General features: G+C 42.9%; 2 protein-coding genes across 2 annotated transcripts; one reads left to right on the top strand and one right to left on the bottom strand.

Moving 5' to 3' along the window:
- The first annotated feature begins 171 nt into the window (after positions 1-171).
- On the top strand, positions 172-4,864 carry chek1 (checkpoint kinase 1). Its single transcript, XM_035179565.2, has 14 exons — positions 172-312; positions 458-523; positions 1,276-1,390; positions 1,583-1,691; positions 2,120-2,184; positions 2,265-2,334; positions 2,449-2,637; positions 2,965-3,069; positions 3,154-3,237; positions 3,323-3,407; positions 3,500-3,668; positions 3,809-3,940; positions 4,126-4,227; positions 4,455-4,864. Exons 2-14 carry the CDS (start codon positions 459-461, stop codon positions 4,542-4,544), a joined length of 1,380 nt encoding a protein of 459 aa, XP_035035456.1. The 5' UTR covers positions 172-312; position 458; the 3' UTR covers positions 4,545-4,864.
- A 114-nt stretch (positions 4,865-4,978) lies between these two features.
- LOC118122684 (V-set and immunoglobulin domain-containing protein 10-like 2) lies at positions 4,979-13,215 on the bottom strand. The gene is made up of 12 exons (XM_035179564.2): positions 12,999-13,215; positions 11,796-12,146; positions 10,687-10,962; positions 10,080-10,355; positions 9,060-9,347; positions 8,709-8,966; positions 8,330-8,620; positions 7,182-7,535; positions 6,345-6,467; positions 6,219-6,243; positions 6,033-6,133; positions 4,979-5,389 (listed from the first exon to the last, which is right to left on the bottom strand). Exons 1-12 carry the CDS (start codon positions 13,066-13,068, stop codon positions 5,244-5,246), a joined length of 2,559 nt encoding a protein of 852 aa, XP_035035455.1. The 5' UTR covers positions 13,069-13,215; the 3' UTR covers positions 4,979-5,243.
- Positions 13,216-14,373: the final 1,158 nt, after the last annotated feature.

A 14,373-nucleotide genomic window follows, 5' to 3' on the forward strand; every position in this document is an offset into this window, starting at 1 on the left:
ATTTAATTAATCTGAGCGTATTATTATTAAAAATTATTGTTATTTAAAGATTTCGTACAAGCAAAATGACTAAACTACAAATGAATAAGTGAATGTGGTAAAAACCTGTTGGAGTAGGAGTTACCCGTAGTGAGCGGTAGAGGGGCGCTGAGGAGAGCAGCTGCCGTGAAACCTCAGCGAAGAAGAGGAACAACCGGAAGTGTCGAAGATGTCGGAAGTCATCAACAGGAGAAAAAACAAGGCGCCAAATTTGTGGCAGATTCTTCAGAGTCGCTGCCTCAGACTCATGAGAAAGTTCGTCTGACACAACAGGTGAGTCGGTTATTTAACTCTGAGTCGATACGTCCGTGACATTTAAGGCTTTGACTGATGAAACGGGGAATTTCCACTAAGCTGACAGGTCCGCAGGAGGTGAAATATGAGGAAAATACATGAGTGTGTGTGTTTGTGTTTGTAGCATGGCGGTGCCTTTTGTGCAGGACTGGGACCTGTTGCAGACACTGGGAGAAGGAGCCTACGGAGAGTATGAATCCTCCTCTGTTATTATCACTAACAACATTATTTACTCTCCCACTGTTCATAGCAGCACATCTCCACCCGATAGAGTCAATGTGTTCATTTGATGTGTAGGATTATTACATAAATAAATCGCTGGAGCATCTTACTTCTGCAGCTCGCCCCACAGGACTTTTGAGAGAGTTGTAAGATTTCAGTTTGCTGCCTTCTATTCTGAAGGGTCAGATAATTAATGTGATATATATATTCACATTAATGTGAGAATAAATCCGCATTTTATCTAACACAACACAGATTTTGTTTACCTAAAACCATGTTTGGGCAATAAAACAATATCAATCACAAAGTTTTTCATCCAGATCTATTAGTTATTCCCTGAAAAATCAGTTCAAAAATAATGCTCTATTGCTATCTTGTTTATGAAAGTGAAAATAATTTCCTGGATCTGGCTTTTTATCTGGATCCTCACAAAATTGAAAAGATTCTTCCTTGGCCCATGTATGTGGAAATCTGTTTTGTATTTTTTGCGTAATCCTGCTCACAGACAACCAAACAGAGGGGGTGCAAACATATCCTCCTTGGTGGACATACAAAATACACAGTTTAGTTAGTCAGTTAACAAATTGTGCTGCCGACACTCACTCACCCTGTTCAATCAAAGGTAACTTTAACTCTCCACCGCTGCCTTTATCTGTCTCCTTTTCCGCCTGGTCCTCTGTGATCGAACCCGTCTTGTCTCTTTGTGTTCCTGCGTCTCAGAGTGAAGCTGCTGGTGAACCGGCAGACGGAGGAGGCGGTTGCAGTGAAGGTGATCGATACCTCTCAGGCTAAAGAGTGCGCTGAAAATGTCAAGAAGGAGGTGTGCGTCCATAAGGTAGGTCAGTGCAGTCAGTGGTTACCGGCTGCAGTGGGAAAATGTAATGTGTGTTGACCAGTTACTATGTTTTTAAATGGATAAAAAGCTTTAAATTTATTCAACCTTTGTTTTTAGCTAGAAACATTGGCTGAAAGCACCTTTTTATGAAAACTGTGTGTGCACTTAACGCTATTTACTGCTGTTTGGTAGATCCTCACCCACCCCAACATTGTGCGTTTTTTTGGCCATCGGAAGGAAGGGCCGACGGTCTACCTCTTCCTGGAGTACTGCACCGGAGGGGAGCTGTTTGACCGAATCGGTGAGACAGATGGTGGCAAACATAGGACTACTTTCATTTAGCTTTGACCAAATCTCTGATAGACTGAAGTCTTCTCTTTGAACATTACAGATAATGCCAAGAATCACAAGATTATAAAGCTACATATAATACCTATTTGTTAGTCATACCTGACTCCCAACTAATTATTTTGTCTTTTCTTTTTCTTCTTTGAACTCATTTAATCTAAAATTTACTGGACACATGGGTGGAAATACAATCGTTGCCTTTCTTTTCTTCATATTATAATAAATGCACATAACCCAAATATAAAAACGACACAGTGGCAGTGGATATTTGATAGTCAATGCTTCATAAACTATATCAGCCTGATGACCAGTCTGTTGCTGCTATCTATTAATGCTGTGATTGATCGATGTTATTAAAATGTCATCCTGCTCTCACTGTAGAGCCTGACGTGGGGATGGCAGAGAACGACGCTCATAGGTTTTTCCAGCAGCTAATGGCAGCTGTGGTGAGTGAAACAAATCTGTGCAATGATGTGATCTCCTGCATGGTTCTGCTGTTATTAAACTCACAGTCACACCCCTGCAGGAGTACCTCCACAATATTGGCATCACCCACAGAGACATAAAGCCAGAGAACATCTTGCTGGATGACAAAGGTGAGGAAACACAATGTGTACCCACCAGATTGAGAAATATTACATCACATTACATAGAAATACATTTTTAAGAATGTATTCTTACAATCATCTGCTACTCTTCTTTACCTTTAGATAACCTGAAGCTGACAGACTTTGGTCTGGCCACCATGTTTCGCTTCAAAGGACGAGAGCGTCCTCTGAATCGACTCTGTGGGACGCTTCCCTACGTGGCCCCGGAGCTTCTCAGCCGACCAGAGTACAAAGCTCAGCCCGCGGATATTTGGGCTTGTGGGATAGTCCTCACTGCCATGCTGGCTGGAGGTAAAACCACAAAGTCTTTGTTTACAGGGGGTCGACACAGTATCATACCCACTTCTGTGCTCCAATAGTAAGAACCTCGATACTGTGAAGGTTACAGACAGATTCATTCATCTGTCCATCCTGTTCTTCCCTCAAGGGAATTTCTTCAAATTTGACGAAAAGATTCACTTGACTCAAAGATGAACTAGTTTTAATTTGGTGGTCACAGACATTGTCAAACTATCAAAACCTTACGGTAAATTATATTTATATACCAAACTACAGAAGGAAGATTTTTGTGGCTGTGAAATAAGTTTTGTCGCTCTCTTTATGTTGCTTCTTTGTTAGAGTTACCATGGGACCAGCCCTCTGAGAGCTGTCAAGAGTTTTCAGACTGGGTTCAAAAGAAAACTTATCTATCTCCTTGGAAGAAAATACAACCAATGCCACTTAGTAAGTAAATCTTGTAAATACTACTTCTTTTTAATTTTTTTGTGTTTGAGGTTAATTTCATTAACATGTAACCGCTCTGCACAGGTTTGTTGTCCAAATTACTGCTGGTGAGTCCAGATGCACGCATCACCATCACAGACATAATGAAAGATCGCTGGTTTACACAAGGCAAGTTTTAGTATCAGGACAAAAAGAATCAACTGAATTTTAAGTTTGTTGTTCAATTGCGTGATTTCTGTGTGGTTCCCTGCAGGTGTGAAGCACCCGCCAGCTTCTCTGGGTTCAGGAGGAAAAAAACTTCTTCGAACAGATGTGGGACTAAAATCCAGAAAAAATAGGTCAGGAGCTTTCACAAAAAAAAAAATCTTAACTCTAAAGTTGTATTTACTTTTGTTTGCATCATCTCAACACCACATTCCTCCCTCTGCAGTGATGACAGGATGCAGTTTTCCAGCTCTCAGCCTGATCTCGCAGCAGGTGGCTGGGAAGCCATGTTGTTAATCAGTCAGGCCGACGGACAAGTCAGCTTCTCCCAGCCGACCAAGCCGGAGCACATGTTGCTGGGTAGTCAGCTACTGGGCACACCGGGAGCCAGTCAGGTAATTCACATGCTCGGTGCTATATCAGTTTGTATTTTGTTTTACAACACGTGATGATCTGTGTGAACAACACAGGCCCTGGATCTTTTTTCCCCCAATTATTTCATGCTTTAACTACTTGTCTTATTTTTATTGTGTAGTCTCCTTGGCAGAGATTAGTGCGGAGAATGACGCGTTTCTTCACTGCTGTGAATGCCGACGCCTCATTATCTGCCCTGAAAGAGGCCTGCGAAAGCCTGTCGCTTGGCTTCAAACTCACCTGCACCAAACAGGTACATCTGCACTCACAGGATTTAGATATATGTAGAATCATTACATGCTTTGAAATTGAGTAAAAAAAAACACCTCCTGCACCACACAAGCAGAATATCTGTTTCAGTTTCTGTTTCACAAACATCCTACACGTGCTTGGAACCATCAAACACCTCAGTTTAATGAACCTCTCTCTGCTCCTCAGGTGACGGTGAGCACACTCGACAAGCGCAATAACAAACTCATCTTCAAAGTCCATTTGCTAGAGATGAATAATAGAGTGCTGCTGGACTTCAGGCTTTCTAAGGTTGGTTTTTAGCATTTCAACGTGTTTTTAATGTGAATAACCCATTACCATAATAAAGGTTGAGACACAAAATGTGCCATTAAACCACAAAAAACCTCAGAAAAGAATCAGTGAAGACACAGCAACATCCTGTTTGAAAACGTTTTTTTTGGTTGTTACCTAGCATCAACACAACAACACCCCAGTACGTGTTATTACCAGTTTGACGTGTGTCTGTGTCTTTCCAGGGCGACGGTCTGGAGTTCAAACGACTCTTTGTGAAGATAAAACAGAAGCTCGGTGACATCATCAGCACTCAGAAGATTTTACTCACATGAGTAGCGTCAGCCTCACAGTTTCTGGTGACTACAAACAAACTGCCATGGACGTTACAGAGAACCTGTACATATTTAGCTGTTGTGTCGGTTTTTTTAAACGTGTCCTGCTTGTGTCTTTATGTCGTACTTGTTTTCTTGTAGAAGTATTATGTCATATTAGCCAGTTTTCACTTATTTTGGAGCAGAAGCTGTGGGTGGATGCACAGGGGTGTCTGTCTGTCTCTCTGTCTCTCTTTGCTCTGCCTTTGAGAAGACTAAGTTGTTCTGGTTATGTTTGACATGATACAGTCCAAAGTCTTGAATAAATTATTAAACAATGAGCATCTATACACTAAAGGTTATGTGATAAATGATAAATGTGCACAATGAGCATGACCAGTGACAAAGTATAGAATAATTTTAAGGATAGATATGTGATGAGCTCAAATTTTACAAGTATCCATGTGAATATAAAAGCCCCAGTGGGAAATTGTTAAATAAGGAAACAGCAGAAGTTGTTCACCTCGTGCAGGACATTTCTGTTGGCTAAGCGGTATATATATTTTTTAATGCAGGATATTAATTGATGCTTCAAATGATGGTGTGACCAATTGTTGTAGTGACAGATATATGAAGTCTTGTTATTCTAGTGGAGATCAGATAAGTCTCAAACTAACCATCAACAAAAAATAATTTCTCAACTGGGGGAGTGATAAATGACTATGAGCCTGTGGCCTTGACGGTGATGGTGACGCTGACAGGCTCGTTATCGTCTTCGGGGGGAGGGCCTTGGCTGGCAGAGGGGGTGGCACTCATAGGCGAGGTGGTGAGGGGTGAAGCCGCCCGGGGTAAAGCCATGGTTGGACCTGGAAGAGACCAGCATCAAGGTTTAGCATCAGGTAGACAACTGATACGGTTATTAGTTCAAATCGGATTTCTCATAAACGCTGATGAGATGACAGGACGATTTACTTTTCTCTGAAATAGTGGACAGCTAAAAGAATGATTCTTTATTAAAGGTTGTGTATAACAAAAGTACACTCCTTCCATTGTTTGGCTGATTAAAGCTACTGTGTGGGTGTTAATTGCGAATCTTGCATCTCACTCCTTTTACGCCATGGCCACATTACCTGGCTACCTTGGGATTCCCATAAACCATAAATCCCTGTTTGATCATCTGTAAAAGTATTTCATTATCGTGGGCTTCATCTGTGAAGCGCACTATGGAGGATTACCCCAACAGTAATATTTCATTTTCAAAGTTTTGGAAAAAATATTGAAGCCCAAATCACATTCATTAAAAGTCTTTATATTATTACAAAAATGGAGAAATCCAAAGTCTTGGGCCTTTTTTTTTTTATCTCTGGCAGTTGTAGGCCCATGAGCTGTAAAGGGACAAGGGAAAAAGTGTTTCAAAAGCCCACAAAAATTACTTAAATCTCTTTGTCTAAGTGAGTGGGGGGGGGGCTGACATTTCTATGAATCTGTGTTCGATGGGGGTTCATCTACCTGGACTGGATAATCCACCAATCTCCTCTATTCCTCCCTCCGACGCGCCTACAACGTCATCCTCTGGGAAGTTGATGTTTTCCCTCGACTGGCTGTGCTGCCTGGACACACAGAAACAAACACTTATACCAGCATGTCTACACATAGTAAGCTGTCAACATCAGTACAATATGCTTAATTACTCACAAGCCAAACAGCACATCATGTAGCCCTGTTGGAGAAGAAAAACACCAAAGATCAATGCCACATTAAAGGAACAAATGCTTCATTATAGAAGCCATTAGGATGCTGGTGTTTGTGTGCAGGACTCACGAGGATTGTTGTTGCGGTTGCGGATTACGTACACGAGCAGCAGAGCCGTGAGGAGGGCTGCAAAGAGCATTCCGCCGATAGCTGCTCCAATCACAGCAGGGTACATGTTGGAGCGTGCCTCCGCTGCAACACATCACAGTTACACATTGCAAAAACAGTACACCTCTGACATAACGCACAGTGTGTTTGGTTTATCACATTTCAGCTCCTTCAAGTGGTTCTCAACCCATGTCTGTTTGTCTTGTGGCACAAAATGCACTTAATTCACAATTGTTTGGAAATTTTACATCCGCTCAAGCTTTGAGTGACCCATGGTCGGTTTTATTTTCTATGGGTTTGACGCAGCCTTACTTGGCCTGGTTGATGGACATGACCGCTCCCCAAAAGTCAATCCAGTCTCGATAGCTGCCTGTTTTCATGCAGGGTTGAAAACCACTGACCTATCCCACCCTAAACCTGACTTACAAGCCTTTTCTGCCTCCTAAATAATCATTTGGCTTGGATTAATCAGATCCTTCTATACATGGTACAAAGCAATTGCAGGAAGAAGCACACAGGGCCAGTTTGAGGAAAGGTAAGGAAGTAGATAAAGAGGGAGTGAAGAGTGAAGCGGTCATGTGTGATTGTGTTAGTGTGCTTTTTTTGTTTGTGTATGAGTCTTTCACCTAAGTGGATAACACAAGAAAACAAAAAAAGGTTAGACTGTTATCAAAGTCAAAGTAACAGCAATCAGAGCATAATTTTTTTTAAATCATTGATTTGTAAAGGAATCCCCAACTACGGCACCTGTCTTTGCTCAGTTCACTACATTTTCCTCACTATGTTTACGAACTATACCTGGAGTCTTTGGTGCCGAAGGGTGTCCAATGGTGCGATGGTTGACAGGTGTGACACGGAACTGGTAGGTAGTGGTGGGAGTTAGTCTTATTACTGTGTGACTTCTGACATCGGGGTCCTGGAGGAAGTTACGGTACCAGGCTGGTGGACCAATCCTGTCCTCGGCTTCGTCTTTTGAGTCGTTGCTGCTGCCTCTCCTCCCGGGTCGCTCTGACACCCATCTGTGCTCCAGGAGAAAACCCGTCCACCCTCCGTGTTCCTCGCTCTGCACCTGCCACTCCAGCTCCACCTCGATACGCTGACGGCTGTTGTACATCGCTTTGATAAGGGTTGCATTGGGTGGCATGGGGTGCCCTGAAGAAGAACAAATACATAATCAAACAGAAATACGCACTTCCGTATTACCTGTCAGTTTGTGCATGTTGATATGGTCTATCACAATAGACATTAGACAGATAGCAGCCTACATCATTATTGGATGGACTTTGGTGTCCTCGTTTTTATTATAGCACCACCATCAAGTCAAACATGAAAGTTTAAACTTTTATGAGCTTTCATATTTGTGAATACAGCTGGATTGTGACAGACAATGCTCAGATTCAAACCTTCACTGTAAGCTCTTTATCTTTTTGGGAAATATGCTTTTTGAAGTTTATGCTAAGAATTAGATTGGAAGAGTGATTGATAATGTCTGTGCAGTAGATATGAAGCTGATAGTAGCTGGTTAGCTTAGTTTACCATAAAGGCTGAGCAGCCTAGCTCCTTCCAAACAAATCGACCTACCAGCCCCTTTAAAGCTCATTCATTAGCATATTATATCTTATTTATATAATCCAATAAAAAAACAGCAAAATGGGTTTTTATGGGTGGTAATAGTGTGATCAGTCTATTTTATTGGTTGGGCGCAGTTACTCCTCCCAGCCAATCATTAGTCTCATACCACAACTTGCCATTTGTACAATCAAGGTTTGTTTGCCAGTCTTCCTCTTGTCTAATACTAACCTTTATGCTAAACTAAGCTAATCGCTATGTGGTCTCAATCCTCTAATCTAACTTCCCAGAAGACAGCAGATAATGCATAAGTGCATTTCCCAGGATGTCGAACTGTGTGGTGGAGTGATTGCTTGACAAATATAAGGATTTCTTACTCTTGACCACTAAAGTGACATTGATTTCCGTTCCTCCCACTGCGTTGGAGGTGGTGCATCTGTACTCGCCGCTGTCTCCAGTCTCATCTGTGTCTCTCACAGTCAGATTGGCCCATGCAGATGTTCGCAGGAGTTTGTACTTGGAGGTGTCGTGGATGTCCGCACCCTGATTGTTGAACCAGGTGATGTCACTGACCGGGAGATAGTTGGCTCTCAGGTTGCAGGTGAGCTGCACATCACTCCCCTCATACACAGACACAACCCTGCGCTGTGTCAGCAACACAGGAGCCTCTGCATGGGACAAGTGAATATTCAATTAATTAATGATCAAGCCGTGTCTCCCATTTGTTGTGAGGTGATATTAACAATCTTTACTGACCCAGTGTGAGCCTGCAGGTCTTGGTTTGGACCAGGAGAGGATGTTTAGCATGGCAGGTGTAGGGCTTCTCGCTGCGAGCGGTGCCATAGCGAAGGATCAGGATGTTGGAGTTTTCCTCTCCGCCTTTGCCTTGATCACCTGGGCCCTCCCACCACACCAAGGCCTTTGGGGCCCCTCCATCCCAGGAGCAGGACAGCATCAGATACTGCTTGTTGTTTGTCACATAGGCAAAACACACTGGATCTGCAGGGGGAACATCTGATGGAGGAAAAGAGTTGAGAGTTGTCACAGGTTTGGTGATCAGGGAGCTTTAAAAAAACCAACTTGTCACTTTTCTTCTGTGTTTCTTACATGTGCGCGTGCTGCACGCTATCGGCTGCTTGAGAGCTGGGTGGGAACCCATGCATGAAAACAGGCTGTTGTTGGAAGTCAGGCCTTCAGCTGGCAGCAAGATGGCAGTGTTGGTCAGTGGATTTGGTTGCTGCCTTGTGTCGGCCTCCTCCTGTCCCAGTCGTTTCAGGTCTTCGCTCCAGTGGAGGGAGGCGGAGGGGAAACCACCGGGCCAGGAGCAGAGCAGTCTCAGGGAGGTGTGATTCAGAGCCGGCTGCACAGAACAGGAGGGGGAGCCATCGGGCGGGTCTGTGGAGATAAAGTGCAGCGTGACAGGGTAGTGATGTGCAAAGTGGGGGGTGCATGAGGTCATCGGGGCCAAAGACAGGGCAAGTGGGACTAAAGAAGTTAGGATATTTGGTGTGAACCACAATTATAGAAGAGCAATGGGCTTTTCATTCCCGAGCTTGTCTTTTCTGTTGTGAAAGATGCATATGAATAGGCAATGTACTCTGTCTCTCTTGGGTGATGTATTAAATCAGATACACCATCTGAGTAACTGACAGAACAGCAGAAACTCAGCAAAAATCAAACATTAGAGAAAAATGGCAAGCACTGGCTTTCTAGCCAACCAGCGCTTGCCATGGCTGTGACATCACAGCGAGGTACCTGACAGAGAATCCCGTCAACATCCCAGACGGCCCGAACAGGAGAATAGGTCTGCAGTACTTCCACACTCTGCTGCGTGTTTGTTGTGTAGGCGTATGAGTGTGTGTACATTTGCAAGATATTTGGGAGTGTTTGGGAAAATTTGTGAGAACAGAGCTTGAAATAAGAGAATTGACGAAGGTGAATGTTTAAAACAGAAAAACAGAGGGAGCAAAGGAGGTTTCTGGTTAACAGGATAGGTGTCATTACTCTTTTACACTCCTTGCCATTTGCAGTACCAAGACAGAAGAACACAGGTTAGGACTGAGTAGAGAGGTCAGCAGTGGAGTCAAAGCATTGACAGCATGGACCAAGGTTAGGTATCAGACTCACAGTAGACAGTCAGGCTGATGGTTTTTCTGGAGCGGGTGTTAAGGTACGTGTTCTGTGCCAAGCAGGCGTAGTCGCCACTGTGCATGCGGAGGATCTTGGTGATGGTTAACTGCGGCCCGGTGTAGACCTGGGAGTTGTTGTAGAACCAGACGTACTGACTGGCCGGGTTGGACTGGGCTTGACAGAGTAAAGCCACAGTCTCTCTCTCCAGGGCTGAGTATCCCCGCTCTGTTATAGTGTACGGAGTCACGTCTATATGAGGAATGTCTGGGCCAACTGAGGAGAAAGGATATGAGCACGACACATTTATGATGGACACGGACATGTAAGATACAGGTGACTTCAACCTAGTCTTTTCTACACAGCAGCAATTCAACATTTGGAGTTGTGAATAAACCTGGTGAATAAACATCAGGCATCACTTTCTTTTCCGTTCTGTTTTTGATCTTCACCTACTCCTAGAAAAATATCTGCCTCTTACATTAGACATAAATCTTGCTCAGTGGTCTATAAATATTACTTATGAACATGTGCAGTGTCTTTAAAAGCTTAGAATACAAGTATTTTGTGAAGTAAGCAAACCCCAAAGCATCCAATGAATACTCACAAATGGTGTCTAGCCATAGCCGGTTAGAGCTCTCGCTGTTGACGGCGTTGCTGGCCACACAGCGGAACCAGCCAGTGTGGTTTCGGTGGACGTCGGTCACGTTGATCACGCTGGTGTTTCCCTGTGCAAAGGTGGATATGTTGCCTGTGCGGGTTTCATGTTGCCACACATACTGGATCGGTCCAGTCCCGTTTTCCAGATTGCAGCGCATCCACATGGTCGATCCTTCCACTGGAGACACATCACTCATCAGGAGGTAAGGCTTACTGACTGGAACTGAATTCACGACAAAGACACACAACATGTAGGTGTGATTAGATGAACATAAATCCAGTAAATGTATTGGTAAATGTATTTGTATTGTCTATGTATTTAGCTGGGTATCCAGACAGATCATGTTAGATGTTACCTTTTCTACTGTAGCCTGTTGGACTACAAGCTGACAGATGAAGAACGTTTTTTATCTGTCCAGGATGTTTACACTTTTGATTCAAAGTTGTTTTGGTTTTGTTACTCAAGGATGTAGTTGTTTGTAAAATCCAAAATGGCCGACAAGTGGCCGAAGTAAGATAGTCAGTTAAACTTGTGTGTCGATAAATGCAGTTTAGTTGGGACATCTTTTGATATAGCTATTATATTGTGTGGTGTTGGGTATAGAAGACCAGATAAGGATTGGCCACTGCCTTTAATCATTGGGTCTTTCTACACTTTCTGTCATTATTTTGATTTTGAATTGTCTATACCTACCTTTTGTTTTCCAAACTCGCCTCAAGTCGAGCCTTCGGAGATAGATATTGCAGTTGAGTAATAACTAAGATATGTTTGTTTTGTCCACCTGGTTTATTATTGAGCTGTAAAACATCTTATCGACATTGTAGACGCAATTCTTTCAAATCAAAATTTAAAGGATCCTCAACAAAAATCTTTATGTTACGTGTTTATAAAGAACATGGATGTTTGGAATGTTTATTCAGAATTAGTGGAGCTTTAGATTTGGATAGATGCAGATGTTAATAAAAGATGGAATAACTAATTAATAGTGATATTGGGGTAAAAGAGTTGAGTATTGCGTCCTAGCTACACCCCTGTCTGAAGAAGTGAAGTCTTACCTCGGACAGTGAGGTGCACGTAGTGGTAGACTACTTTGGGCTCCTGTTCTATATCATAGAAGGCTTGGCAGGTGAACAGGCCATGTGCAGCCACAGACAGTTTCTCGATGCTCACAGCTGCACTGTTTGAGATGACCGTCAACTTTCCCAGAGTCACGGCCAGCTTCTGGATCCTCGTTCCTTTCCCCAAATCGTACACCACAGCTTTTATAGCTTCAGTGCCCGGCTTGGTGAAGCTCCATATGTACATGTCAGGTAAGGTGGTGCCGCACTCCAGGATCACCGCTTTTCCCACCACGCCATACACACTGGTGTCCTGATACACCACCTCCCAGTTGGACTTGATCTGCACTGTTGGAGGAGGAAGAGGAGACACACAATCATGCAACCAAATGTGTGTGCGTGAGGGAAAAGGAGATGGTCGTGTCATGTGCCCTGTCAGTATTCAATTACAGGGTTGATTACGCAGCATGTTTCAGACCCACTCTAATAGTTTAATAAGGGATTAGTCCAATTATTTTTTCCAGACATATTCAGTCTATAAACCATCCTTTGCTTTCATAGCTGTTTTCTTTCTCTGTTACCATTTCACCAAGCGGTCAGCAGAAATAGGTTTGGGTGATATGGTTGAAATAAATGTCACAATATTCAATATTTATGTCGATAAGTAAGACAAAATTTACAGAATGACTTAAAACAATCATGTAAAATAATGACTTGACTTTGAGGGCAATGTTCCACTGTTGTTGATTAAATCAGAAACAACTCATCACATGTCAAACAATCAATACCACAATTCTGCTCAGTGTTTAATTGTCAGAATTAAACACTGTTTCATTTCTGCAGGTCCATTAAATTGACCACTCTGATAAAGTTGTCGGTTTTAGTCCAGCTATAGATGTGTAGGTATCAGTGCAGGTGTTATGCAAGAAACAAGAAATTGCTGTACTGAAAGTGAAGAAACTTCAAAACGGTGTTGTCGTTTTTGCCTCCAAAGAGACAATGTTTTTGTTTGGTTTGTTTAACTGTAACCCCCTAACCCATCAATACCAGATTCCAGTATCAAGTGTCATACTGTAGGCTACTTCAAATGCTCAATTTGTACAACAAAACCACAACATATTCTTCTGAAGCCAATCAAATCATGTTATAAAACCAGTTATTTAAGTACAAATGAATCTAAAGACACTGTAAAACACTTACCATGAGTTGCACAGGTGACCAAGCTGACAGGTAGAAACAGAAAAGCCAGCCCTAGCAGTTGGGCCACCATGGTATCATGATGAGCCTGAGTCTAACAACCTCTTCAATCCCAAAAATGTAGAAGAGATGATCAAACGTTTTCACCACAAAAACCGGTTCCCCTTATATGGCCTAGGTCACGTATGTCTCTCTCTGCACTGCAGGAGTTTGTTAGAGAATCCAGTTGCCGGCACTGACTTCATTAGACCGAGAGTAGGAAGGGACGGACGGTCACTAAACTGATTTGGGCTCAATTATTCATGTGTTGTTCCTTTCTCTCCGTCCCTCCATCCCTCTTTCTTTCTCCCGCAGGGTTAGAATAACACGGTCATACTGAGCTCATCTATTTTACATGAGAGACTCATGAGTGGCCAGGTTAGTCTTTCGCTCACACTCACGCAAACACTGGTGATATCCAGGGTCTCAACATGAACATTCCTCCACACAGGACTTCAATTTGTGCTGTCAACGATGAAAAAACACAAATCATTGAGAGTCTCTCAAAGGTTTTGCTGTGATGGAGTTATTTTCATATGTGTGGTGGGGAATTGTATTTTGTCATCGTTCTCATCTTGTTGAAGCTGTGATGTGTGAAACTTAAAAACACTGATGAATCCCTCATGGAGATATAAAGCCAGCCTTACAGTAGAAGCACACAATAAAAATAGGGATTAAAGGATTTATATCTTCTTACTTTCTTTGCCCTTTGGTTGTTTCAGTATGAGCTTAAGGACAAAAAAAACGGTGCATGCTTCACAAACCATTTCAAACTCATTCTGGTGGTGAGGAGACTGCAAAGACATTCTTTCGTGTAGCCAAAGCGAGATAAGAAGATATTTCCCTCTGCTTCCAGTCGTCTTGGGCGAGTTGTAAAATTACAAGCTCCAGATTTTAATTTCAGAGGTCATGTGGGGACCAGAGAGCAGAGTAAACTCTACTGATGAGATTAGGATTAAAATAGATTTAGAATTCTGGCATCTTGTAGCGATGCTCTGGGTTTCCTCACAACATGCTGTGATCCCAGCCCTTTGCAGGCCGCAATTTAAAGATGTAAAAAAAAACTGCAGTGTTCAGTGTAATGAGATGCTGATCCTGCACTTGCACACAATCTCATCTCTGGAACGCTCATTCTGAGTTTTTTAAAGATGAGCAGTAATTTTATGTTTGAGAAGCAGTTTCAGAAGGGAGAAGGAGAAGGAGGAGAGACCGTGTGAGTGGAACCGTGAGTGTGTAATGTGAGAGGTTTGTCATGAATGAATGAACAAAGGACGGAGATCAGTTTCCCCTCGACTGGCAGTGATGAGGACTGGGGGCCACAGTCTCCTCCATGTCCATA

Source organism: Hippoglossus stenolepis, chromosome 15 (assembly GCF_022539355.2).
Source record: "Hippoglossus stenolepis isolate QCI-W04-F060 chromosome 15, HSTE1.2, whole genome shotgun sequence".
Lineage (NCBI taxonomy): Eukaryota > Metazoa > Chordata > Actinopteri > Pleuronectiformes > Pleuronectidae > Hippoglossus > Hippoglossus stenolepis.